The sequence below is a fragment of the Strix uralensis genome, chromosome 1 (assembly GCF_047716275.1).
Source record: "Strix uralensis isolate ZFMK-TIS-50842 chromosome 1, bStrUra1, whole genome shotgun sequence".
In the NCBI taxonomy this organism is placed as follows: Eukaryota; Metazoa; Chordata; class Aves; order Strigiformes; family Strigidae; genus Strix; species Strix uralensis.
The window spans coordinates 139175589-139203325 of NC_133972.1; the positions used below are offsets into that span (position 1 = coordinate 139175589).

Sequence of the window (27737 nt, forward strand, 5' to 3'; positions counted from 1 at the left end):
TTGTGGAAATCATCACCATCTTATGTTACACAAAGGAGAGCCCTATATCCACATGTTGCAGGCTGGAGCTCCAGGAGCCACTCAGCAGTCATTCTGTCTGCTTGACATAAAAGCCAACCAGCAAATCTTACCTATTTGACTTCTACGTATGAGGAGATGCCCAAATTTGAAATAAGTCAGTTTGTACAACTCTGATTCAACTGTAATCATATTGATAGGCCTGTGTTTAGTTCAAGTTTGGTTTCTGTTTTTATATTGTGTCTATAATTGATTTTAGCCCCTTCAGCAATTACTATTTTCTTGTACAGATTTGTCCAGAATAAAAAAAAAAAAAAAAAAAAAAAAATTCCACCCAGAGAAAAAAGGAACAATGAATCAATTTTCACAAACAGCCAAAAAAAACCCCTCAAAACCCATCCAAGTTGTGGCTAATTTTACAATGGCATCTTGCCCATGATCTGTCTGTCCTTCCTGGCTATGCTCTTGATCAGCTCCATTGCTGGTTTTGTGATACCCAGCTCTGTAAGTTTCCACTCTGTTCTAGAGAGCAAAAAGCTGCCACTATTGCCCCTGTGTGCAGCAGCATATCATTCCTAGACATGTCTACAAGATAGCCTTTAAACACTAGTGAGATTGCTGTTTCACTGCATCCTGTGGAAGAGCTGAAGACCCTTCCAGGAGCCCCTCTAGAACCCAAAACTTGAAGAAGTGTGTTGGAGTCCAATCCATGGCAAAAGGAATAGAAAACATACTATTCTGAGCTGGAGAAATCTGATAAAAGGAAACCAAAACCTGAAAAAGAGGAAAAAAAACCCAACAAACCAAACCACTCATTAGGAAGCGCAGAAAGCTATTCCATGATTCAGGAAGGCCCTAATCCAGACCAGACTTTGTCTGAACTGTGGTGGGCTATGCTATTGTGAGATGCTATTTCCAGTGTGTTTTATTTTAAGAGTATATTAGACTTGGCCAGGAAGCTGCCTTTGTTTTACTTGTTTTTATCGAGTTCTTGGGTGATAGAAAGGGCACTGGGATGGGGTTTGCTCTTCTAGAACAGAACTTTCTTCTTTTTGCCATTTGTTGGACTCATCACTGGGAAATCAGAATACATTTCCAGACCACCTGACATTACATTTTGGCATTGCAGCAACTAAGATTACACTCAGGAAAATGATCAACTATTTATTTAGACAAACAGGCCAACATTGATGCTGCTGACAGCAGTCCTCCCGTTGCTGGTGCTTATTGTAATATCTGCTCCTACAAGTGAGGAATAGCCATTAAGCCAGCCTGTATGAGGACCATTCCCTTCTCCACAGGGCAGTGTCTCTGGTGTTGCTCGGGCAGGGACTGAAAGCCCTGGGTTGGGCTGAAATGGGGTCCTGGGCCATGGGCAGGGGTTGGGGGACCCCCCAGGGGAGGCAGAGAAGGGTCAGCAGCCCTGGTAGTGCCTTCAGGGCCCTGACAAACACAAATCGACTCTTCTTTCTTCAAAAAGAAGCAAATGTGTGGGTTACACAAGTTTGCTGGTGTGGTCAAGATGGTCAGCAGTGAAGACAATTATTTCTTGCAACATTTAGATAGTTATTTTGAATGATCCTCCTGCTATGTATCAAGATTTAACTATACTTTTCTGAATCTTCCTCCATCCACATCTTCCTCTGTCCTTCCTCTCCTCTCACTCTGGGGAGGCATTTAGGAAGCACTGCCTCACAGAGACCTAGTGGGCTCATCTATCCAAACCAGGCATGAAGTGAGAAGGAAGAGGTCCAGCATGTTTATGAGACTGGTCTTGATGAAGAGTGCTCTGAAGAGTATCATTGTAGCAATGGAGAAAAATCCTGCAACAGAAAGCTTGGTAGGAAAGAGATTTTTCTTTCCTTCAAGTTGTTTCTTTCTTCCCCTTATCTGACCAACAGAAAGAAAACTCCTCTGAAGGAAATCTTTCCCACATGGTCTGCAAGACACTAGTCATCAGCATGACCATACATTTTGCACTTTTTTACTGGTAAATAGAGGAACCACAAAGGCTTCCCTTCAATTTCCCAGCACACTGGTGTAAGAACAGAAGATGAGGGTTCATAAACAGAAAAGCCCCAAGCTTAGAAAAGGAGTGAGCCAAGAACAGTTAGCATTTGTTTGTGAAGGAAAATTGAATGATGTAGATCCAGTGATATCAACTTGTATCTAGGTATGATAGTATACCTCTATGTACAAAAATTCTTTCCCAGAATAAAGTTATTTTTACTGTGGACTCACTAGCTCAATAAAGTAATTTTTATTCCAGAATAATTCCTCCTTTTTGAAAGCTGATCAATTGCTTATTTTGCAGCAGTGTCTACACAGCATGCACACTGGTATAGCAGGAGAACTGTGGGAACTCGCCTATCAACTGCTCTATCTGTCAGTTTTCCCAGTAAACAAGTCCTATTAGTGTCTGGGGGTGTGTGTATGAGAGAGAAATAAGGGTGTCCCTTTATCAAAAATACTGAAAAATCAAATATTAAAATCTCACAAAAACATAGAATGCTTCTATAAAACACTTACATCCTTCAAAACCACTCACCGAATCATGAAAAGCAGTAGAGGAGCACTGAAGCTCCCAAGAACCTATTTTTTCATGAACATCCAAATGAATGAACCCTGGTTTCACAGAATCACAGAATCGTCAAGGTTGGAAAAGACCTTGAAGATCATCCAGTCCAACCATTAACCTAACATTGACAGTTCCCAACTACACCATATCCCTAAGTGCTATGTCAACCCGACTCTTACAGGGATGGGGACTCCACCACCTCCCTGGGCAGCCCATTCCAACGCCTAACAACCCGCTCTGTAAAGAAATGCTTCCTAATATCTAGTCTAAACCTTCCCTGACGCAACTTGAGGCCATTCCCTCTTGTCCTATCGCTTGTTACTTGGTTAAAGAGACTCATCCCCCGTTCTCTGAAACCTCCTTTCAGGTAGTTGTAGAGGGCGATGAGGTCTCCCCTCAGCCTCCTCTTCTCCAGACTAAACACCCCCAGTTCCCTCAGCTGCTCCTCGTACGACATGTGCTCCAGACCCTTCACCAGCTTCGTTGCCCTTCTCTGGACACGCTCGAGTAATTCAATGTCCTTTTTGTAGTGAGGGGCCCAAAACTGACACAGTAATCGAGGTGCGGCCTCACCAGTGCCGAGTACAGGGGTAAGATCCCTTCCCTGTTCCTGCTGGCCACGCTATTTCTGACACAAGCCAGGATGCCATTGGCCTTCTTGGCCACCTGGGCACACTGCTGGCTCATGTTCAGCTGGCTGTCAGTCAACACCCCCAGGTCCCTCTCTGACTGGCAGCTCTCCAGCCACTCCTCCCCAAGCCTGTAGCGCTGCTGGGGGTTGTTGTGACCAAAGTGCAGCACCCGGCATTTGGCCTTATTGAAACTCCTACACTTGGCCTTAGCCCATCGCTCCAGCCTGTCCAGGTCTCTCTGCAGAGCCTCCCTACCCTTGAGCAGATCAACACTCCCACCCAGCTTGGTGTCATCTGCAAACTTACTGAGGGTGCACTTGATCCCCTCATCTAGATCATCAATAAAGATGTTAAAGAGGAGTGGCCCCAAAACCGAGCCCTGGGGGACACCACTCGTGACCGGTCGCCAACTGGATTTAACTCTGTCCACCACAACTCTTTGGGCCTGGCCATCCAGACAGTTTTTTACCCAGCAAAGCGTGTGCCCATCCAAGCCTCGAGCAGCCAGTTTCACCAGGAGAATGCTGTGGGAAACGGTGTCAAAGGCCTTACTGAAGTCAAGGTAGACAACATCCACAGCCTTTCCCTCATCCAATAAGCAGGTCGCCCTGTCGTAGAAGGAGATCAGGTTTGTCAAGCAGGACCTGCCTTTCATAAACCCATGCTGACTACATGTTTCCTACAGCTCTGTCTCATGGGCTCTATTGACTGCAATGGCTAAGAAGACACAAGCTCCAGTTGAACTTTTCTTGCTGATGTGACATATACCTGCAGATTTTGAGGTATGTAACAACACATGAACTCCTAATGCCACCTTTGCCATGCTCTGGGCACAAAGGGACACATAGCGAGCCTCTTTACCCAACTGCCTTCTTTTTCTTAAACTTGTAGGAATTTAATTGTCTTTGAGAGTTTTACCCACCTCTCACAGTCAGCTGAAACTGATCAGGGGGTTCAAAAATTAGTAATGAGACATGTAGACATTCCAGAATGTATGGAATATATAGATACCTACATTTCCACTGGGGAGTAGTTGGGGAGAGGAATGCGTTGCTATGGAGCTTCATTCATCATATATGAGATATGGAAGAGAATTTCCCTGGTTGACCGTAAGGGTAGACTAGGCTGAGTAGCACAGAACAGATGTCTATGTCACAGATGCCCAGATTTCAGACAAAGTGCATTCTTCTGGCGTTTGCCATAGAAAACTAAAGTTGAAATCAGCACCCCTTAGGACTTCCACTGCTGTGGTATCCACTCAGAAAACTTCAGAAGGTAGGAGGAGAAGATGGTCGATCTTTTTTAAAAATCACACATCTATAAGTTCTCAAGCTGGTGAGCAAGGAAGTATATAAAACACGGGGAAATGAACACAGTAAATGAGCATTCAAATTTTAACCTAATTTTTAGTTGGCTGTAATTGAAATCATGGTGGCAATACTGCCCAATCTGTTTCTTGGATGGCTTTCAAAAGAATTAGGAGGACTTTGAATTACAAAAAAAAAAAAAAAAAAGAGAGAGAAGCTGATAAACGTAGTGTTGGAAAGCCTTCATCCCAGCAGTGAAATGAGCAACACTGAAGGCAGAATCTCGGAGCTATAGGATGAGATGAAGCCACAGCAACACAATGCAGAGGGCAAAGCTACAGGGGAGCTGTTATGAAACCTGAGAAAGAGAGGAGAGCTTGAAAAGGAGAACAGGTTTCTAACCCAATACCCAAAATACAGAGGGGCAGCACTAAATGAGGGAGAGAGACTTCCTCCCATTATCAGGAATGATAAAGAACTTCCCATTAAAAAGCAGTAAAGAACTATTAAACCCTATGGGAGGGAGGAAGCTGCTGCAGGACTGGCAGAAGTCTTGATTGCAGCCTGCTGCCCAGTCAAGGCTTGATGACAAAAGTGTGTGAGCCCGCACCCCGCGAAGGGTCCTGACTCCCCGGGCACTGCACCTCTGCCATGGGGTTTGGCCCTCAGCGGCCCCCGGCTCGCCAACGGCGTGTCCAGATGTCAGCCGGACAGGGGGACACCCCTGCGTCGTGTGCTGTGTGCCTGTGCCCTGCCCGGGCTGGGCAAGGGTGAAGGAAAAGGGGGAGGGATGGTGGGTGCTGTGGGTGTAGCACTGACCGGGAGACGGTGTGGGGGGTGTCTGTGTCTGGGTAGTATATGGATGCGCGTATGTGTGTGTGCGCGTGTGTGGACATTCCCTGCCTGCGAGGGAGGTCTGAGGGGTGTGCTCATTCCCTGTATGGGAGTGTTAATGGGGGTGCACCCTTGTCTGAGAGGGGGATCCCCTACCGGGGGGGGGCCGGTTGTGTGTGTGCATGAGCGTGGGTGTGTGCATCCCCTGCCCGTGGCACTGACAGTGTCTGCGCGTGTCTGTGCCTGCGCGTGTGTGTGCACCCTCTGCCTGTGCAGGGGTGCGGGCTGTGTGCGTACAACCCCCCGCCTGCGGTTAAGGCGGGGGTGTGTGTGTGTGTGTGTGTGCACCCCGTGCCCGGGGGGTAGCGCGGGGTGCGTGCGTGTGCGCGCCCTTCCCCGCCCGGAGCGAGGAGCGTGTGCGGGCGCGGTGCGCGGGTGTGCGCGCAGCCGGGCGGGGGGTGGCGGGGGGCGCCCCGCGTGCCCCGGCCGGGAGCGGCCGTGCCCCCCCGCCCCCCCGCCGCCGCGCACAGCCGCAGACACGGGCGGCCGCGCCGGCACCCGGCAGCTCGCATGCAGCCGGGGATTACAGCGGGGCTAGGGCAACGCGGGGTCGGCTTTTATCCCCCACCCCCCCCCGGCCCCCCTCCTCCGCCCGCCACCCCACAGCCGCTCGCCGTGCTGCTCGTTCGGCGGCTTTTCATCTCCGGGGGTGGGAGGGAGATGCTTTTGCCGTGGTTTTTCCACCCCCAGTCCTCTCCGTGCCGGGGGGGGCGGTGATGTGGAGCCGGGAATGTAGAGCAAAACCCTCCCCGGGAAGGAGCGACCAAAACAAACCTCTCGCCGTGGCTTTGGCGGCCGCGCAGTGCCCGGGGAAGCCCGAGCAGCCCCTGCCAGCGCCGGGGAATCCCTCCTCCAGCCCCCGGCGGTGCCGCGGGCGCCCGCGGAGCAAGGTAAGCGGGCGGGCACATGTCCTCCGTCGAGGGCTGCCGTTTGGGTTTATTTGGCGTTTTTTGGTTTGTTTTTTTCTTTTGAGACCGAGGCATTCACGCCTTTCGCACTGATGGGAGTTGCAAGGCAGGCGAAAACTGCCGGCTGGGCTCCGGGGCGCCCTGGCCGGGGGGAGCGGGGCTCTCCCGCGGGGAGCCCCGGGGTGCCCCGGGCGCGCTCGGCTGCGCAGTGGCGGCCCCGGCGCGGGGAGCGCCCCTCGGGAGCGGGGACACCCTCGGCGGGGCTGGACGGAGACAGGGTTTTCTCCCCGGCTGCCTGGATCAGTTTGAGGGAGGATAATGCAGCCCTCACGCTGGAGCGCTTCGGAATCGGCGGCTTGTATTTTTGTGCTTTCAGAGCTGCTAAAGGGACGGGGGGGAAATGACATTTCGTAGTATTCTACCTCCTGCCGTGGGTGAGCTTTAAAGATAAAGGCTCGTCATTTGTTTCCGATGCGCTAATAGTGCTTGTGGGAACCTGATGATACAAAACCTCAGTGTTCTCGGTGGATGGCTGTCGTTTGAATTACCTCATGTACCCGGGGACTGAAAAATCCGCTCTATCAAAGAAGAAAAACTGTAGCATTGTGCTAGTCTAAAATACACTGACATATATGCATTCTGTAGATGCGTAGCATGCTGTCAGCCCCCTAGATTTAAAAACCTAAGTGTCTTTAAAAACAGGCATGTTCACTGCATGCTTTCTACAAACCATTCAGCGTGTTTCTCCTATCAGCATTTCACCGCCCGGGTGAAGGTAGACCTTTGTTTATACCCTATGTACGTACAGTCCGTATTTATAGTAGGTCTTGGACTTCATTCAACTCAAGTTACATAATGATTAAGATAGAAATAAGCAGTATATTTGCAGTTTCTTGGGCATTTTAATTCATTGCAGATGAGACCATCTCTAGCATCACTGCCAGAATTGTCACTTTTAAAATGTTTGTGTAGAAAGGGAAGTGTCAGGGTAGCATCAGGTGGAGGCAACATTGCTTAGCAAATACACAGTCATCAAGACCTTGCTATTAAAAGGACACCTAAGTGAAGGATTTCAGTGACCCCATCCTGTAGCTCTGTGGAGCTGCCAGGATTGGTTTAGAAGAGGAAGAACAGCAGAGAGTCTGGACAGGCTTGGGAATGGGAAAAGTCTGTCTGGTGAGGCTTTACTTTAAAAAAAACTTAGAGCTCAAGTTTGCTCAGTTGCTGAGTCGTATCCAAGTTAGTTCAGAGGTAGCACTGAGCCTTAGAGGCTACGCAAGGTCTGAGAAACTAAATGTCCTACCAAACCTGGGGCGTGATCCTCCTGCTGGGGAGTTTTGCTAGAAACTCTCAGAGGAGCAGAGTCAGTCAGTACATGCCACTTGTGAGATTTGTTTGCCCTGTGATCACCTGAGATGTACTAGCAAAGCTCTGGAAATCTTTCCCAGAGAGATGAGGTGCAGTACACAAAAAAAGTTTGTTGCTGGTTTTTAACACCACTTTCTTTTCCATTCAAACAACAGCTGATAAACCGTGTCTTTGCGCAGCTTACTGGAACTTGCAGCTGCCTTGTTGTGCTTTTTTTAAAAAAAAAAAAAAAAATTATGCTTCCACAGGCAACTCTCACAACAGCGTTCAAATTGCTCTCGCCTCCTCCTTTCTCAGCTGGACGCTGTCACTGGGGCTCAGCAGGTTGGCCTCGTTCAGACACATGCAGACAGGAAAAATGAAAACATCTTCAGCTCGAGATGAGGAAGAAGTGTTGTTTGGAGCAGCATGCTTCAGTCTGAGCATTTCCATTGGCTTCAGCATTTTGAAATGTCCGTTGCCGTAACGATGCCATGTCATATGTATTTATTTATTCATGCTCAGCCTTTTTTTCTAAGTGCGAGTTAATTGGCAAATTCTGGCTTGCCATTCAAGGCAAGGCGAGGAGTTGAGATTCGCAATAGCTTTCTTGCCAACGTTTGGGATTTTGCCAAACAGCTTGCTACTGTGACTTTTAGAAGAAAATCTTGATCTTATGTGACTTCCATGAGCTTCATGTCGCTATATGCGCAGGTAAAATATTTTTTGATGGCGCTACTATATTTAAAGCTACCTGCTGGAGGACATTTCGGTGTTTTACTCCATATGTTGTTCTTATATAAACAACCGGTTGGGGAGGGGCTGTCTGGTCTCAACTCTTCATGGTTTAGAGGAAAGGAGTCTAATGAATGTGAGATGAGGTATCTGGTGAAGGGGGCAGCAACTGGGAGCGTGGCAGTGCTGTGGGATCCCTCTGCAGACCCCTTTGAAGGTGTCTGCTCTTCCAGAGTACAGACCTGCTGCTCCCAACAGGGAGAGCGCAGGAAGGAAAGCCGGGAGCTAGAAAGGGAAGTGCTTAAAGTTGCAAGCCACTTCCCTTCAGCCTCATCAGAGTAGACCTATACATATTCTAAAAATGATTTTTTTTTTGTGTTTTCAGGGGTCATTTCTATTAACTCATCAGGTTATTGCATAACTGTATTCTGACCCAGCAACAGTGTGCTCACAGCTCTTGGAGTTAAATAATGATTTCCTCTGAAAGGACTTTCCCTTTTTCTGTAGTATTGCTATAGGAATTTTTTTCATTTTTAGAAATAAGGGGGTTTTTTACCTAATAGTTGTCTGAATATTATAAACTTGGATGCACAATAAAAACAGGCTGTTGTTTACTTTGTTGAGTTGTGCTGTTTCTACTCTTACCAGGATATGGGCATCCGAAGAGAAAATATTTTTGATTTCTCATTAGTAACTGGCATCTTTCTCTTACAGTTATTGCTGAGGTAGTGGCACTGGTTATTCAGTTTCTTGGCTTTTAAAATAAATCCTATTTCTTGGGACATGGTGTTTTAACTCACATTTTAGCAGGTAGAAATGAGTGACTACTTTCTGATTAAAATTTTAACAGTAAATCAAAATAAACTTCCCAATTTTTAATTGCAGAGATCTCTAAGGTGTACCACAGTGTTCTGTGGCATACTGTGAAAATAAATTGCTTGGGACATTATAGACTAGATTTTTTCCTATTGTAAATGTAGATTTTTGTGCAATCCCATAGCTTATGTTTATTTATCTGTAATTCTCTGGCTACATGGAAAGGATTTGAAAAGAAATTCATTATTTTGAATTTTTTTCTTGAGTATTATGCAATTTTAGATGTCACATTGCATGCTATAGTAAATAGATTGCTTAGTGTTGCTCAAATTCAATCTAAATAAAATGCATATATATTAAATCATATGATTATAAAAAGTGAACAAAGAAGCTGAGCAACTCAATTTTTTATTGAATAGAACTTGGAAGTTTCTTATCTTGGTTAGCTATAGGTATAAAGAGAGTCCCAGTATAGCTTCCCAGATCATTGAATACTATAAAAGCCTTAGATATAATATGCATCAGTCAAGGTATTTAAAATCTGTTAAACTTAAAAATGCCTGTATTCTTCATTTAAGCTGGAAGGACTGCAAAGGCTGTTCTGCTTTTTGTCCCTCCTGGTGTTCGTTACAGCACATGCAGAAACTTCAGTGCAAGTCGCACATTGGCATCCTCCTGAAGTTTCACTTGTTTACTGTGCATTGCATGACTTTCTTCCAAGGCTGAAGGGCTGGAAAAAACTGAGGAGTTTTAAACTGAGAAGCTACTTTTTTTACCAGTGTGAAGGTATGATGATGTTAACTGCATAATTGGTAAATAATGAAAATTATTTTGAACTTACTTGTTCATGGGTTGTGGTGATGACATGAGCAATATGGAAACAGAAATGGAAAAGTTTTAGGCCACTAAAATTGGTGGGGTTTTAAATTCATTTGTTTCTAATACAGGAAATCTATGTTTAGCCGTAATGGTAGATCAGCTGTGACCTAGGTGTCTGGCTTCTGTACGACCCTATTTCTCCTCCGGATGACTATAAAGAGTAGTCAGTAGCATCACTGCTGGCAGCAGCAAGAGAGTCAGAACCAACAGTCTATTAGCTAATAAATAATATATGTCATGCTGGCATAATGCAGCTCTGAATGTTGAGGAGTAGGCAGTGATAAGCAGCAATTGTAGTCTTTACAAGGAACAATGGCAATCTACCAATTTACCTCTCACAATACCATGACAGGGGAACCACAGTACACTGTGAAATTGTGTGAGGGGAGACACAGCCTGAGCTAGACAGAGGGGCTGAGCAGCTCTCTTGTCACAGCACCGGCACATGATACAGGAGAAGCCTCTACTCTGGTCAGCGCTTCTCCCTGGGAAGTTGTGCTTGCTATTGCAGTGTATTCTTCGTGCCGCCATCATATTTGAGTATTAGCTTGTTTGGAAATAAACATCAGGCCTTTAGGTAAAACTATGTAACAAGAAAATAAATACAAAGCTGTGCTGATAATTAACTGAACAAAGCTCTCAAACGTAATCTTCTTTGATGACACTGGAGATGAGCTTCTCCTCTTGATTGCCTAACAAGTTAAGAAATAGAAATCAATTATGGCTGTAGAGTCCAAATACAGAATAAATTTGCCTCAGAGCATTAATAAGACATCTCAAGGCAGTTCATAAAATAGTTTTTCACGGTAACTCATCAATAGTTGACTTCTAGAAAATTATCTGTATTTTAAATATACAGAGATAAAAACTACAACCAAACTCAACAGCTCAAAATGAGGCTATAAAGCTGCTTTCTACAGTCTTCAGTTGTGTCTTTTGCCCTCTTAAAGTGTGACTTTTGGTTTACCTGCAAGGTTGATGACCCCATGTCCGCTGGACGTACTCTCAGATGACAGAATAATTCTGCTATAATGTATGGCTATACGTTCAGTGTAAATTTGCATATATTAGAGAGATCCTGAGGCTGAGCAGAAAGTGCTGGCAGGCTGCAGCAGATAGAAGAATCCCAATAACGTATTTTAGCAGACTCAAAACAGTGAACTGGCCTAATTAGCCTTGAAATCACAAAGCTATGAGTGACGCTATTGGACATGCTCATCCAGTGGTTGCTGAGATTAATAGCCCACGATCTACCTTGACAGTAGTGCCATCTAGAAGGTCTTGCCTTCTAGAACATTTCCATCTCTGCATTCTTCATTCTTACTGCTGACATAAACAAAACTTCTTAACTGGGTAGGCCTTGTGCTTGAATTTATATTCAGGACTAGCCTGGCTAGTGATAGTCACTTTGGTCCCTATTTAGGCAAGTCTTTAAAGTAGCAGTAGCAGTGCTGGGTATCTTCTGCTACCCTTGAACGACAGAAGGGATTAGAATGTTTGGCTGTTCCAACATGTTTATAGATCACCTAATAGAAGCAAAAATTTCTGGCTTTTGTTCAGTAGCCTTGTGATTAGGGTACTCACCAAGAGGAATCAAGCGTTTAGGACTTAGATTACCATGATGCAAAAAAATATTTCACCTCTTGTAATCCAAGCTTCCCCCAGCCAAAGGACTGCTCGTACCGCTCAGCTACAGACTCACACCGGTTGCCTTTGGTAGGAGCAGGGAGGGTGGTCTCCATCCCTGCAGCTATCTTGGGACTTACTGGTAGCAGCAGCAGCCTACAAAATATAAACCATAGGTTTGTGTCACCGGGGATGAACGTGGTCCCTGTGTGAATGTTTAATAATGAGGCAATTACATCAATAAGTTGCTACCACCACCTCAAGGTATATTTTGAAAAGAGTGGACCTTGTTCAGTTCTTTTGAAGGACTGTGTTTTACGTGCCTCTCATAAGAGGAGGTTTCCAGGCTTAGAATATCATGTGGGTAAGCTCTGTCCCTTTTGATCCTGCTTATGCCCTAGGCCTGGAAGGGAGTTCAGCGTATCTTCTTTCTGACCGTGAAGTATTGTGTTGATCCTGCCTTAGCGGCTCCCACACCCTTCTTTGAACTTGGGGTCTTGCATGTTTAATATTAGAAACCCTGAACTAATGGCTCTGATGAAGCACATTTTTTAAGAGGATGCTGTGGCTTTTAAAAATACATTTTGGCTTGATAGAGGTAAATAAATTAATTTACAGTGGCAGTTTTATAAAAAAATTCTTTTAGCTTGTCTTGATTTCAGAATTACAGCAACAGTAGCATGGAATTGTGCATGATAGTGAGTATATTTCTATTGTCAGGTCTATATTTCTATTGTCAGGTCAATTTGAGGGTCAAAAATATCTATACTCCTGATAGCAGCTGCCTTTAGGCTTGATATTCTTCTTTCCAAAACTTACGCTGTCTCCACTTGTGGTAGAACTGAAAGTCAGTATGAAACTGAAGTGTAGCTTCTTCTCTACAGTGTTAAACTGGAGTTCCTCAGAACAGCTCTCCCTTACTCAGTCCCCAAACTGACTGTACCTTTGTGCAGTATGTGGAACCAAAACACTTTAGATAAAGTTGGAAATCATAGTTTCCTGCTTTCTGGGTGACCGCTTCTCTCAGATGGGCAAAATAAGATGACAGGTTGTCATAGGCCCCACATGACAATTTTTAGTAGTAGTTTGGGGTGTTTTTTCAAGGCATTCCATAGTTCAAGACATCAAAATGTTGAAAGGATGGGTTCTCCAGAATCAAGCCTAGACTGAAATTTGTCTTAATTTTTAATGATAAAAGCTTTTTGTGAAGACTTGCTGATGCTATGACCTTGGGGACATTTCCACCTATGTACAAAGGTGCTTGTCAGAATTGAGTCACCCAAAAATCCAGGCCTTGATTAATTCCTTCCAGCTTCAGTGCTTCTGTGAAGTACCAGAGATAGGAAGGTAGGCTGTACTCCTGCTGGGTAGAGGCACTGGGTCGAGACAAACATCTCTTGAGTAAATCTGCCCATTTCAAACTGAAATCTTTGTCCATGTCACCTCCTATCTGTTGTCTAGGTAGGTCTAGGCCTACCATTTTCCTTGACTGAATCAGGGAATGGTCCAGTTAAAAATGGTTTAAAATGAAATTTGTGACAGAGGCAGCAGTTGAGTGCCAATATTTTCATTTCCAAAGAAGTCACTTAAGAATACAACCATGCTTTTCTTAATTGTAGAGCTAGGATGATGGTATTGCATGTTTATCCTTTATTAGAAAATTCAAACATTGTACTGGGATTCTGGGCAAAGCGTCATAGACTGAGTTTTGAGTGCAGTTTCATTCAAATAGGGGTAAAATCTGACCCTTCTCAATGTGCCTCATTGCTTCAGACATCATTATGTATATAGGATAATATTATATATTGTGTAATATTTCCCTGCCTAGAACCTAGAATCATCATTCAGTACTACACTGTGCAAGCTTTTCTTCAGGAGAACAAAAAGACATCTGTGAAGTTCTTCAGTGCTTTCAGATAGTTGGCAGCACTGTTATTGGTAAGGAGCAGTAGAAGATTGAAGGGTTATAGAAGATAACATGTTTAGAATAGCCCTAAAACTAATTGTTTTAGGACAAATAGTTACAATAATGCCTCCTCAAAGAACAATGACAATCTCCTCCATCATCTTAATGCACTGCAATGCAATTAGAAAAAAAAAGAATCAAGTAGTGGATGAATAAATTGCAATTCAAAGCCCTAATTCATTAGTATTAATGTATTTACTATTATTACTGTATCCTGTATATTTAATATCTGTACATTCTCAAAGAATTGTACGGAAGCACCAGTCAAAACTGTGGATGCAGAATGCTAGCCGGGATATAAATGCATAGTCTGATTTAGCCCTGAAATGAGGATCTTACACAATCACATTTATGCAATATCTGGTTGTTTGAAATTAAAGAAAATGATCTGCCATTCGGCCTTGTACTTCTCTGTGACAGCTCATTCCCTCTGAAATTTCCAGGGAAGGTTAAATGTGCTGTGAAAGACAGTATCTTTGGCGAAAGTAACAACTCAGCCCTTAGCAACCAACTGTAAACATAAATAGTAAAGTGTAGACAGACAGACAATTACATCCTAAACCAGAGATGCTTCAACCTGGGCTGCAATGGAAATGCAACTCTCTTTGTAAACTGAGCAGGAACGCATCAGGATTGTTTTGTAAGGATCGTATAGCTGCGCTTGTCACAAGCACTAACAGCAGAAGAAAAGGAAACCAGAGCTGGTCTGGAATAAAGGCTGTTGGTGATCTTGATTCAATGCTGGGATGGACTGCAAAGCCACATTCATCGCTCCCTTGAGACATCAGTGAAGCCTGAGAGGGTGCTCCAAACACAGCTCTCATCTCCAGAGTTGTGGTGAGGTTCTACCAAAAAGGCCACTCGAGTCCTGAATTCCATATGGGTCTTGAGGTAAAATTACACTGAACGCTATCAGAAGCATTCAGCTTTTTGGTGTAAAATTGTCTACATCACCTGTAACGTAGCCTAGGGCCTACCCACATGACTTCACCTTGAGTAAGAGCTCCAGTAATTGCAAGTGCTTTTGCTGTAGTTAGAAAACTCAGGCCAAAACTGCCAAGCTTGTGTGGCTGCAAGATTTTACAAACATTTTATCAGTTATACTGTCCCTCTTTCTGTCTTCTGTCTCCTTACCTATTTTTGTCTGGCTTTTCTTATCCAAGACTCTTAGGGAATATATAAAGCCTCTGAGTCTGCTGCTCCTCAGTGAAGTTCAGCTCATCCATCTAAAAGACACTTCTGTGCTCAAGATGGTGAGAACAGGGAGTTAGCAGACAGACTGATTTAGTTGATTTGAAAAGTTCGTCTATAAAAGGCCCCATCTTTTTCAACTGTTTCCTGCAGATCTCTGAGACTTTGTGCAGCCAACGTTTAATGTTTCACATACCAGAAATTTGTGAGGTCTGTTATGAAATAGAAATAATCATCATTTTAGACCAGTTAGCCATAGTAACGCCCCAAGAGCTGGTTTTGCAGCATTTATTCTCAAAGCAAGATCTTACTTTCCACAGACCAGCCCATCCATAGCTGTAAGCAAAACTTTCAAGGCCACAGGTGCAATTTGGTCTTAGCTTATGGAAGGACCCAGCTCTCTTACAGTGCCTGCCACCCACCAGCAATGGCTCTGACCATGGTTGTGGTCTGGCATGAGCCAGCCATTGCTCACAGGGAAGCTCTGGCACAGGGGAGACAGGCTCAGGCTCCATCTTTGCCCCTTCAGCCCACATAGCTTCAGGTGATTTCAGCCGCTTCACTCTGAGGACTTGAGCCCGAGTGCTATCGCCAGTAGTTTGGACAATCAAAGCTCAGCTACTTCTCCCCTGTGCATGCATGCATGTGTTCCTGCATATGGATATGAATCCGAGACATACACGCGATGCTCAGGAATACTTTGACATGTTTCCTGACACTTCCTGCCTTCAGCTTGCCAATCCTTAACCGTATGAGATGTGACTTCTGTAGAGGTGGGAAATGGAAATAACGTACGCTTCATTTGAGCGGGATGTTTTTATTCAGAGTTTTAGCTATCATCTCAGCCATTTTTTAAAAAACTGAAATTAAAGGAAAATGCGTTAATAGAGATAGCACAGCTCACCATTAAGAAACTGCAGGTTTTCATATTTTGAAACAAAGACAGACATTTGATAGCTGAACTGTTGTAGCAGAGAGATTACAGTAAAGGGGAAGATGAAAAAAGCAGAATTGTACTATCAAATAAACAGGCATATAAAGCTCCACAAATTTGTTTACTCAGTAGAAATGTATTAGCTTGTCACAACTAACTTGCTCTGTCTTTTCTTGATAGCTTACTGTATCCTAGGTTATAGGCTCTAAGAGTCAGACACTGAGGTGGGCACAGGCTTTCTAAGGCTTTTAGAATCACAGAATATCTCCAGTTGGATGGGACCCATAACAATCATTGAGTCCAACTTCCATCTCCCTTCTCCTTGCAGGACTACCTAAAACTAAAAACTAAACTGTGACTAAGGACATCATCCAGACATTCTTTGAACTCTGTCAGGCTCGGTGTCGTGACCACTTCCCTGGGGAGCCTGTTCCAGGGACCAACCACCCTCTCAGTGAAGAACCTTTCCCTAATGAACTGCCCCTGATGTTACACTTACAAAAGCTAAAGCTATTTTTTTCCAGAAAGTGTTACATATCTGCATTATATACAGTCTGCAGATCTGATTTTTGTCACACTTTAATAAATCTTTTCTAATAACCGAACTAGTCAATGCAACAATTATCTGCCCAGATTTTTCTGGATTTCAGTGAGTGTTTTTACCTGGGAAAAAGAAAAAACATTGATACTAGATTTTCCAAACCTGAGAAAAAATACATTGGGATCACCCAAATTATTTTGGTTAATGATTTCAAAATATCTTATTTTGATGCAGAGCTTTCTTAACCTTTCAGAAAAACAAATATCAGTACATTTAGAATGAGAAATCTAGATTTTGTTTAAAAAGTGTTGAAGACAGACTTTCAACAAATTCTGAGAACTTCTTCCATTTGTTTCCAAAGCACGGAAATTAATTAATATAATCCCTTTTTTGCAAACAATTTGACAAGTTTTGACAGAAGGACATCTTCTGACAAAAATGGTAAAAGTTTGTCTCTTAAAAGTCAGAACAAAGCAAATTTGCTCCCTTTTCCTGGAGGCCTTATGATACGGCATTTTCTTACGTACCACATACTTTTTTCCTCAGAGTACTTTAAATGCACAGGGAGGACATCCTCCAGCAGTGAAGCGTGCATCTGTAGTGTAGCATCTCCACCTTCTTTGGCACAATTTGTGTGGCAAAGATTGGGAGGGAAGTTTATGGCTAAGGCATGCAAAAGTATCTTGGATGTGAATCTGGAATGAGGTCTTGCACAGGGAGTCCATAGAAGGGGCTGGTGCTGCTCGGGCCAACTGTCATGGTGACCTCTGTGCGTGCGGTTAGACTCACCTAGGCTCCAAAGCAGATGGCTGTGAACAAATCACTTATTAGGAAGAGACCTTGAAGCATGCTGACTTTCCAGTGATCCCTGCAAATTATTTGGGAGAGTCCTAACTGTGCTGTGCCAGGTGATGCTCTGGCAATGTGATGGCACAGGCAACTGAGTTCCTCTGCCTAAGGGTTTAATCTGCTCACGTAGGCATGCCTCTCAGATGTGATAAAAATGCTCAGGACTCTGTAAAAAGCAGCTATCTCAATTTGAGCAGCCAAAATTATTGGATATTTCAGGCATCTATGACCTTCATTTCTCCATTATAAAGCAATGGCAATAATGGCCTCCTAATGATGTTGAGAAGGGAAAATCTGGGATACCCTAGAAGCGCTCAGGTAGGATACTGAGAGCTCCCTGAGGGAAATTCATCACTTTGCATGTAGTGTTGGGTTTGCAGTAGGACATGCTAAATAACATCAGAGGCCAAATAGTGAATGAGAAAGATTAAAAGAATTGGTGAATAATTACCCGTTCACTTAAAGCAGAAGTGATTGGTGTGTGGGGAATCACACCATTAAAAGCTGTAAACATATGGTGCGGGGGAAGACACTTAACCTTCGTTCTGGCTTTTCCTAGCTTTTTGAGTAGTAGTCTTTGCAGTTTTAACTTCTATTTAATGCAAAGATTGACTTGGATTTTGAAGTTTTATTCATTATGACAGGTATTTTCCTACAAAGTCATTTTATTATTGCAAGGAAAGAATATGGGGTTTATCTGCAGTTGCTCATATATATCCGTGGTTAGAATTTGTGTCTTTCTCTACTGACTGCAAAGCAGTGCTGCTGAGCAGCAGGGTGGCTTTGACTGCCTACTGAGGGGTCGTCGTATTTCTCACTAGCCCATTGTGGATGAAGTACATGGTGGAGTTGCACACAGCCAAAAGGTTAAGGCAGTAAACTAAACTGAAAAATATTTTAAGCCTTCTCAGGACAAAAATTGCAATGTCTGAAGAGTTAGTTGAAGTAGCTAAAATCCGGAAAGGTTATTTAATGAATTGTAAAGATAACCTCACTTGCATAATTTTGTTATAATGAAAGATCTGGTGATTTTGTGTGGAATTTGTAACGTGGATTATAAAGTTAAAAATGTTACGTAGCTAAAGTAGAGGCTATTGATTAAGTTTTTGTTGAAGGCACAGTTAAATACAGGCTCTATAGTCCAGGCTTGGGGAAAAGCTGTGCAGGAAGCAATTTTAAAAAATTATCAGCCAAAACCAAAAGAAGGTGTGAAGAAAGGCACTTAGGAAGCAAACGAAAAGATTTTTTTTTTTTTTTTTTAAAGTTATGCAGTCCACTGCTTGTATATATTTCAATGAAAGGAGCTCGGAAAAAAAGCAAAAATAGCCCTCATGTTTCAAGATTCTTCATTTGGAAAAATGCTTTTTTATTTTTGGTCTTTTCAGAGTGCTACATGTTGTGAATGCTGGTTCATCCCTTGGTACATATGTACTACATAGCACCTTGAATCCAGTCTTCTCAACACTAAACTTAATGGTGTCTCACTGCTGACTTCAGTATGACCACAGTTCACCAGGATTTTAAAAGCTTTTTAGAAAAGCCATGTTTTCTCAGGTAGGAAGATGCAACCAATAAGTATATTGACAAGTCAGAAAATGTTTTATCAGCTTTAGACCAGTCTGTGTGGTAACTGCATTGCATAGAAGTTGAAACAATGCATATGGTCTTGCATATCTTTAGTTTTTGTAATCAGAAAAACAAATGACGATGTGGTTAACCTAGAATTAATGAGATCAACTGCTTGATTTCTACTGCGTTTTACTCGGTATTGCTAATATTAGGGTACACATTAATTAAAAAAAGAAGAAATCCCAGAGTTTCAATAGTGAATAAACTAGTGAACATCTGTAAAAATTGCCTGAAGACTTGACCGATTTCATGGAGAATGACAGAACCTCTCTCTGAAGTTTTTAAAGTCTTGTGTTTTGTTATGTAAGGCATCCTTTAAAGGAGAAACATCATTGTGCATTAAAGTCTAAAAGGATTTTTTTGAAAAAGGTTGTAAATATTTCCTCTGTGGAAAAACATCCTCTCATATCTGCTTAGTGTTATGTGGTTCTGTCTATGTCTGATAAATACATTACAGACCACTAGGAGATGCTTAAGTGAGGAGACCTTGAAAAGACTTGAGTGCCGCCTCCCTTCTTAGAAGTCCCTCCATCATCCCCTTGCAGCTAAGGCAATGAGGAGGAGAGTAATACCAGAGAAAAAATCTGCCTAAGGTGAAGAAGAAAAAAAGCAAAATGCATAACACAACAGAAAGGGATATATATTATGTAAAACTACTGATGTCAGGGCTTTGATTTTGATATGATATTTATCTTTGCAAGTGAAGTTATCAGATTATCTTTTTCATGAATGAAGGTAAATGTTACAGGCTTAAACCCTTACGTAAATAGGCACAGAGGTGCTCTGGGTTGCACTGGGGCGTCAGGAGGGAGCTTCACAGTGCAATGCTCGAGGCAAGATGGGAAGAGGCAGAATATTTTGGCCCTTGTGTTTTCTGAAGTAGGTTCGGTTTGACAGTGAAACGGCTAACATGGTGGTGTTTTGGGCTGTTGCTGTCATAGGGGTTAACAAGACAGTGAGTAATGCACTCAACCAAAAAAAAAGATCTGTAAATGTAAATATTACTCTGATGACTAATTTTCCTTTCCCCCCATGTTTTTGGACATGGAAGACTGTTAATACCTGTATCATACATGGCTGAGCCTTATTATTACTTTATCTGTTGGTGGAGAAACATTTGAAGTTTAGCTATAATGAGGTCTAGTAATTTTAATTTTATACTAGCAACAGTCAACACTGTCATAAGCATGTCAGATGACTCGCTGAAATAATTCTTTATTTTTCCTGATATTTTTAGTAGGATTATTCTAGATCCCCACTGCTCAGGTGAGGATCTGGTCTCTGTGACCTTCTAATTCCCTTTCAAATTTCCACCTTTTTTCATGGTGAGTTTGTACCCATTTGTTCTTGTGCCATCATGGTCCTTTAGTACAAATGGTTCTTCTCCCTCCCTGGTGTTTACCCTTGATGTATTTATAGGTAACAACCCCTCCCATTACAACCTTCATGCTTACTCTTCAAAGAGAATCAAATTCTTGTTCACATCAAATAATTTTTTAAAGCTGGAGTTATTTCACTTCCACAAAAAAGACCAGACTTTTGCATTGTTGATTTGCAGAGAATGGGAGGAGAAGATGTCAACTCAGGAAAACTACTAAGAAGGACTTTCCTACTTTGGAAAAGAAGCTTGTCTAAGCATTCTTAATATTCTCCTCTTTGGGCCATGATGCCATTGTTAAGTTATTATTTAATCACCATGTCAGATAATTGACCATAGTAGAGGTGGTGGGTGGGTCTCCTTCCTGTTTGATACTGATATTCCAAATTTTGTGACGAACAGCTGCACTTCAGAGTTCACTGAAGCACTAGGCACAGTGAGTGAGGATGCACTTGTGGATTATTAAAATTGAGATTGCTGATTGCTGTCACGCAGTCATGTCCCTGCAGCAACTTAACAGGTGAACAAACGGGGCAGAGAAGAGCCTTTCTCAGGAGCCAGGGAATGGTATGCACAGTCCTTGCCTGTACTTGCCTGCACTTGCACATATTGCTGGTCAGTTGACTGCAGAAGTATTAGTATTCTTTTGACCTGTTTGTAAAGAAATCAACACTGTCTGGTGCTAGAAATTTGACTTGTCGGGATGGCAATTGGATTGTTTGGTGAGTAACATTTGGCCATGAAATAATACAGCAAATCAGTATTTCAGTTGGGAGAGGGAGGGAAGCAATTTGGTTTCACAGGAGATTTTGATATGCTGTAATCATTTTATTAATTTTCAGTATCTCCCAAATTTGAATTTTTCAATACAAAGGAAGCTAGCATCTGTCTCACTTTTTTATTATGAATATCCCTACAATCTTTCCATTAGCACACCTCACAAATTAATTGGTAAGTAATCAGATTAAGCTAACATGGCTGCATCAGAAACTAGTTTTTAAACAAACAAACAAAACAGAAAAACCCCAAGTCCTCTGTACAAACTGTCACAGTTGATTTTCATGAATGCAGAAATTCCAGTGAATTTTTCCTTTGCTTAAACACAGTGCTCTTAGCTGTTCCAGTTGTTCCAGTGGTTCTGTATACGACCACAAAAGACTCTCACTGTAGAAAGAGCAAATTGCCATCATTAAATTTTCATCTGCATATGAAAGCATGGAAGGAGAGAGACACAGAGAGATTGGGGAATATATTGTACTTTGCGATATTCTAATTTTTTGTCTTTTTTAGCTTCAGGAATGGAGCTGCCTGTCTGAAGAGGACTCTGCCCAAATATTTCTAGTCTCCAAGCTCACCCCCCTAAAGACTCTGGTGTTACAACTGCATATTTTTCAGAATGGCTGAGAAGGCTCCACCAGGGATCAACAGAAAGTCTTCAAGGTCTACCCTTTCTCTGCCTCCAGAACCAGTGGAGATCATTAGGAGCAAAGCCTGCTCGCGGAGAGTTAAAATAAATGTCGGTGGGCTCAACCATGAAGTGCTGTGGAGGACTTTGGACAGACTTCCAAGGACACGATTAGGAAAGCTCAGAGACTGCAATACTCACGAATCTCTACTAGAAGTATGTGATGACTATAATCTAAACGAAAATGAGTATTTTTTTGATCGACACCCAGGGGCTTTCACTTCCATTTTGAATTTCTACAGGACAGGGAAACTACATATGATGGAAGAAATGTGTGCTCTTTCCTTTGGCCAGGAGCTTGATTACTGGGGGATTGATGAAATATATTTAGAATCTTGCTGCCAGGCAAGATACCATCAAAAGAAAGAGCAGATGAATGAGGAGCTGAGGAGAGAGGCAGAGACAATGCGAGAGAGAGAAGGGGAAGAGTTTGATAATACCTGCTGCCCAGAGAAAAGGAAGAAGCTCTGGGACTTGCTGGAGAAACCCAACTCATCTGTGGCAGCAAAGGTAGGATAAACAGTAGGCTTAACACAGACAGTAGAAAATAGTTTCGTGACACATATATCTTACATGCAGGAATCAAAAACTTTCACTGAAATATTTAGAAAAAAGAAAAATCTGAAAATCTACATATCATGAAGTGAATACACCCAAATCTGTCCTAAACCCCACTGAAATCAGCAGAAGGAATCTTGTTGACTTCAGCTGATTTTAGGGAACTGCTACACTTTACTTTTTTACTTGTATATAATCAGAAACATCTGTGTGATTGTTAAAGGACTTTATATTAAATGCTTCAATGAAAATACAGCCAGAGAACACTACCTACTTTTTTTTTTAGAAGAGCACTTGGTTATGAGAAACAGACGTTTCAGTCTCACTGCTTGTCCTATTACAGGCATTGTCTGGGTGTGCTATCAGTGTTTCATAAGGCGTGCTGGATAGGTTATCAAAGAATAGTGTCAACAGCTGCTACCTGGCATGATTTCACATTGGGCAAGGATTGCAGTATGTTTTCTCTTAAACTACATTTTTGCGACCAAGAATTAGAGTGTTCTGTATATAAGTATTAAAATATCAAAGCATACATATACACATATGTACATTTATATGTTTGCATACATATGTATATAAACAAGTAGATATTATATACATATATATGCACACACATACATACATACATGTAAAATTTGTATATATTCAGGCAGAAACGAGGAAACACTCAGATGAAGTCTTGTTTCAGTACTGCTGTCTTCAAACAGGCAAGCTGGGTAAAGTCTCACTGATACAGTGGAAAAGTTTACCCTTGTTAGGGAAGCAGGACTGCACACACCGATATTGGTACTTCTGTTTAAAAGAAAGATTTCCTTGCTTCTTGAAGAACTTCATTGTTCTATTTGTGATGTGAGGTACTATTTAATGTGAGGTAAATCATGGAAGCTTGTTTCCAGTTTGAACCACTTGGGCAAAGATGTTTGGTGTTTAGATGTTTATGTTAAGCTTAACTGTGGCTTTATCATCTTCTTTTGTTGATTTGTTATTGGATGCAACACTACTGGACTAAGGTAAGTATTAAAATATGATGGTGGAATGGACAAAAACCAGAATCCTGGCAAAGATTTTTCTTGCAATAGCCACTTCTTACTATTGAGATGCAATACACAATTTTTTTTTATGTCAGCTTTTCGTTGTGGGCTGCCTAACTGTTTAAGCAAGGACTTACTTTTGTAAAAATGTTATTTATTGTGCCAGAATATAAGGTTCATAACTGGAATAAAAGCTTATAGGAGAAAAAAGAAGGCATTCAGAATATTTTAGAAAACAATGTGAATACATTTTCTGCTTCTGAGATACATATTCTGGGCCATATGTTCCTCTCCAGGAGAAGGAGCAGAGGGGAAGCAGATGGGTATAAGTTGTGCCAAAAAGGGTTCAGGGAGGCCGTGTTACACACCGCGATCCCCTGGTACAAGCTAGCATCCATCAGCTCCCCTGGCGCTTTTGTGACACAGCTGCTACACAGCCTGCAGGAGTCAGGGACCAGCTTCTCCATCCTGCACGGCTTGAAACATCACCGATGTGGTCTGTAGCAGACCTCTCCTCATGGAGCCACGTGGCTGGGACACGCTGCGCACAAGCTGGTAGATCGCCCGGCCACAGGTGCTGCCTTGGTTACATCCCACACTGTACCTGGGAGGCAGATTTGAGGGGAGAGAAAACCCAAGTGTTTGTTTGTGGAATCTTTACTGTCTTGTTTGTTTGTTTGTTTTAGCATAGAAAAGGCGGCAATTACCTATAGGACTTGAGACACGTGCGTAATTAGTGTTTTACTACGACTAGGCAGGAGTCAACACAGTAAGATGGAACAGATGAATAGGGTGAAACTAAAATACAGATTCTTAGGTTCTTTGCCTGTGCAACGCATTCATTCTTTTGCTTGGTGGATAAATGCAGAAATATAGGATGGTTAAACTTGCATGAGTGCTCACCACTGATCAAACTCTTCTCATGGCTTAACAGTGCCCCATCATGGAAAGGAGTTAGGCCAACTCTGAGCTTTTAAGGAAATCCCCTTTTGGCCACTCAGGCCAGATTTCTCCTCAGGTTTTGCAAATGAAAGTGGCCATTTCTTTCATTTCCCAAGATGTCTAAATATTTATTTTTTACCTTTCCATTTCCCTTTTCCCTCATCTCCTGGTTTGACTGAATGTTGTAGTTCTATGTTTTCTTGCTAGAGTTTCACATTGCACTTGTATACCTGTTGCAATGGTTTCATTATTTCAATTGCCTTCTGTCTAAATCAATGCCATTTGATGTGGTTTCTGTGATTCTAGCAGCTGGAAGTCACCATATTACATGCACTTGGTTTCTCTTTCTAGCGACCCTCAGTCTGTAAATATAAGCCAAAATTGCAGTCAGATACACCCATGGCATCTCAAAGATGGCTGTAGAAACTTGGATGAATGACGTAAAGGAGAGCAGAAGCTGTCACAGCTCATTCAGACTTGGGGAACATAAGCAAACAAGCAGAGCTGCATGTAAAACAAGATATGCACAAATCAGTTGGATGTACTTCCAAACAGTTTGGAGCCATCACAGACTGTGTTAGGCTCTGTGGCAAGGTTTCATCTGAAGTGCTTGAAAAACATCACTTTCAGATTTCTCGTCTTTTGTTCTGTTATGTGATAAGTTGTTAGTTTGTCCTGAAACAAGAAGTAGAACCATCTTCTTTCCTAGTAGGACTAGAAAGGATGGTGGGATTTCAAGAGTGGAAAGTTGGGAACCAAATGAGGAACTATTACCATGAAGCCTCAGATTCCAATATTTGCTTCCTTACAGAATTCTATAGAAAGAGATGAGACCATGTCAACGTGCATAGCTATCCTACTGATACCTGTTCAATAATTCAGATCCTGTGTAGCACCCAAGCAGTTGACAGGAACAGCTTGCTTTTTAATCCCTTTCACATAAAATATTAGGAATATAAGAGAAACACTCAGGTGTGGTTTTGTTATGTGGCTGTGTCTTGCCACTTCTTGATTCTGCTAAGATCTCTTCTAGGTCTGATCCAAAGCTTACTGAATTAAGGGGGAGTCCCACTTTGGATCTGAGCACAAATCCTGCTCCTTTCGAGGTCAACAAAGGTTTGCCATTGACTTCACTTACAGCAAGGTGAGACACAGCAAAGTGACAGTGCATAAGCAGCAGGTATTTTACATGATCTGTGACAATAAATAGGAGAGAGCAAGAAGGATGTGTGGCATGAAATAAAAACTATGGCTAGCTAGTAAGAAAGGATAATACAGACACACTTTACTATGTGAGGGTTTTTTAATTTTAGTAAATTCAGACATGCACCTCATCTCAGTCACGAATGAATATAATCCAGGCACAGCAGTTCTTGCTTAGTCCTCACCCCAGCAGAGGTTTCTGTGAATTCAGTAGTGGGTTTAACTGAGGAATACAGATTTGCCTCCATTTTCCAGTGTTGTCGTTCATAAGCTTTTTGAGTAGGATTAAGACAAAGATGTCCAGAAGTTCTACCATTTCAGACCTGTCCAGTGATACAAAATGAAAAGTAGTGCTGGGATTTAGGAAGAATGGGAAATTTGTGTATTCTACGTCCCAGAGAAGTCCCAAAGCCTGGTCCCCAAGCCACAGAGTTTCATGAGGGTCTGGCATTGTTCGATTCAGAGTAACATCTGAGTTTTTAGACCAGGCATTTATTTATACTTATTGTGTAACCAGTATTTTGTGAAAACTCCATTTGGAAAAAGTTATTTTACTGATGCATAGTGAAGCAAAACCAAAACCAAAATGTATTTTGAAACTTTGTGGCAAAGAGGTCTGAAGCAGAATAGACCTTCTCCAGAGTGGGGTCATCATACATCCATTTTTCTCAAGAAAAGTCTTGACTTTCACCTTGGAGTTTTTGTCCAGGAAGTAAAAACCAGTCATCATCTGGTCTTCTAATTGCAGTTGCTGGACCTGTAACAGCCTCCTTAGAGCAGCAGCAGCTCTGACCAGCCTATCAGTAGTATGAAAGTCCTCACCAGATACCACAATGAGCACTGATTTCAATGGATGTGAATTGACTGCAGCTGGATTGCATAAGTGCTTACAATTCAGCACCTTGTTGAACTGAGATGCTAAGAATGAACTTAGCTGATCTGATGCCTTTTTAACTACGTCTGTATTATATTGTTCTGTGCAGTGCGCTTAAAATCAGAGGAACCTTACTTTGGTACAACCGTGAATCAAATGAACCCATAAATTTAATGTTTCTTTCAAAGTGTTAATGCACGAGGTCTTCCTTCCATTCTTGTTTATAGAATACAAGGATCTGGTTCTTTTCTCACACTTGTTTTATATTGATGAAACTCATTTGGACTAAATCCTCAATAAATATGGAATGTTTCTAGTGCAGATGATCTACTATAAATATAGAGTGAATGAGGTCAGAAATAAGTGCAGTATCTAGGAGAAATGGAGAGCCTATGTCTGCCTAAGGATACCTGATACTGACTCAATCACTTTTAATCTACAAGAGCACTTTAAGTGCCTTACAGTAACATTATCAATAAATATCTCTCAGATTTTTCCATTGGTATTTTATATCACAGGTTGGCCCGTTGGATACAACGAGAGAGTAATTGCTTGGGATTGATTCTACAGGGCTTTCTTGTGCAAGTCATTCTCTTCCACATGAATATTTTCTTTAAGTTCAGTGTGACTATTAACTGATCAAATATAAAAGGTAGTAAAAATGTCATTAAAAAAATTACTAGTCAGTCACATTCTGTCCTTGATTTTTTGCATAACCACTGTTGATGTACATACACAGAAGGGTAAAATACTGGCTTTTGTGGCTCTGCAGCATGGGGTTTACCTTCTTTAAAGTTATGTGAAAGCTGATGGGGTTGAAAGTGTTCTCTGTTGATTCTGTTTATTTCACTGCATGGGTCATTTGTCCTTATTTTATTTCTTTTTTCCTTGGGGTTTGTTTTTTGGGTTTTTTTCCTTTGCATTACTGACTGTAACATGAGTATTCCTCCTTTGTGAAAAGCACACTAATTTATCAGCTAACTAGTGGACTGTGGATTACAGAAGGTATAATTATCCCAAGCCTGACTGGAAATAGTGAGGAGTTTGTGTGCTGCATTCAGTAACTAATCCCCTAGGTGAAATAATTCCTTTGGGAAAAAAAATAAAAAGAAAAAAACGAAGCATGAAAGAGGATATTCAGGCCACTAATATTTATTTAGGTACCAGGTACATTATGGCTAGGCTTGCTACAATGACTTGCCAGGAGAGGACACACCTATTATACATTAGGGGCCTGATTCTTATTTTCTGTAAGTCTGTTTTATATATGATTCACACTGACTCTAATGCCTATTTAGACTTTATAGAGCATCTTAAGAGTGGTCTTCGGGTAAGTGCAAATTAGCAGTCATTATGCCTAACTTCAGAACAGAGCTGAGTGTCGTGTAAGACATTTCAGTATTCCTTTGCAAGTCCTTGTAAATTATCTCCTAGAT

The 27737-nt window shown here is 42.2% G+C and overlaps 1 protein-coding gene across 2 annotated transcripts in view; it reads left to right on the forward strand.

The window, feature by feature from the left end:
- The first annotated feature begins 6038 nt into the window (after positions 1–6038).
- Positions 6039–27737, forward strand: part of KCNB2 (potassium voltage-gated channel subfamily B member 2) — a 203886-nt gene continuing 182187 nt past the window's right edge. Inside the window, exons 1-2 of one of the 2 annotated variants that reach the window (XM_074882799.1) lie at positions 6039–6319; positions 21519–22203. In XM_074882799.1, coding sequence (XP_074738900.1) covers positions 21625–22203 — 579 coding nt within the window. In that variant the 5' untranslated portion in view covers positions 6039–6319; positions 21519–21624. Of the gene's footprint in view, positions 6320–21518; positions 22204–27737 lie in introns of those variants that run through there. The other variant, XM_074882807.1, reaches the window with a different exon arrangement.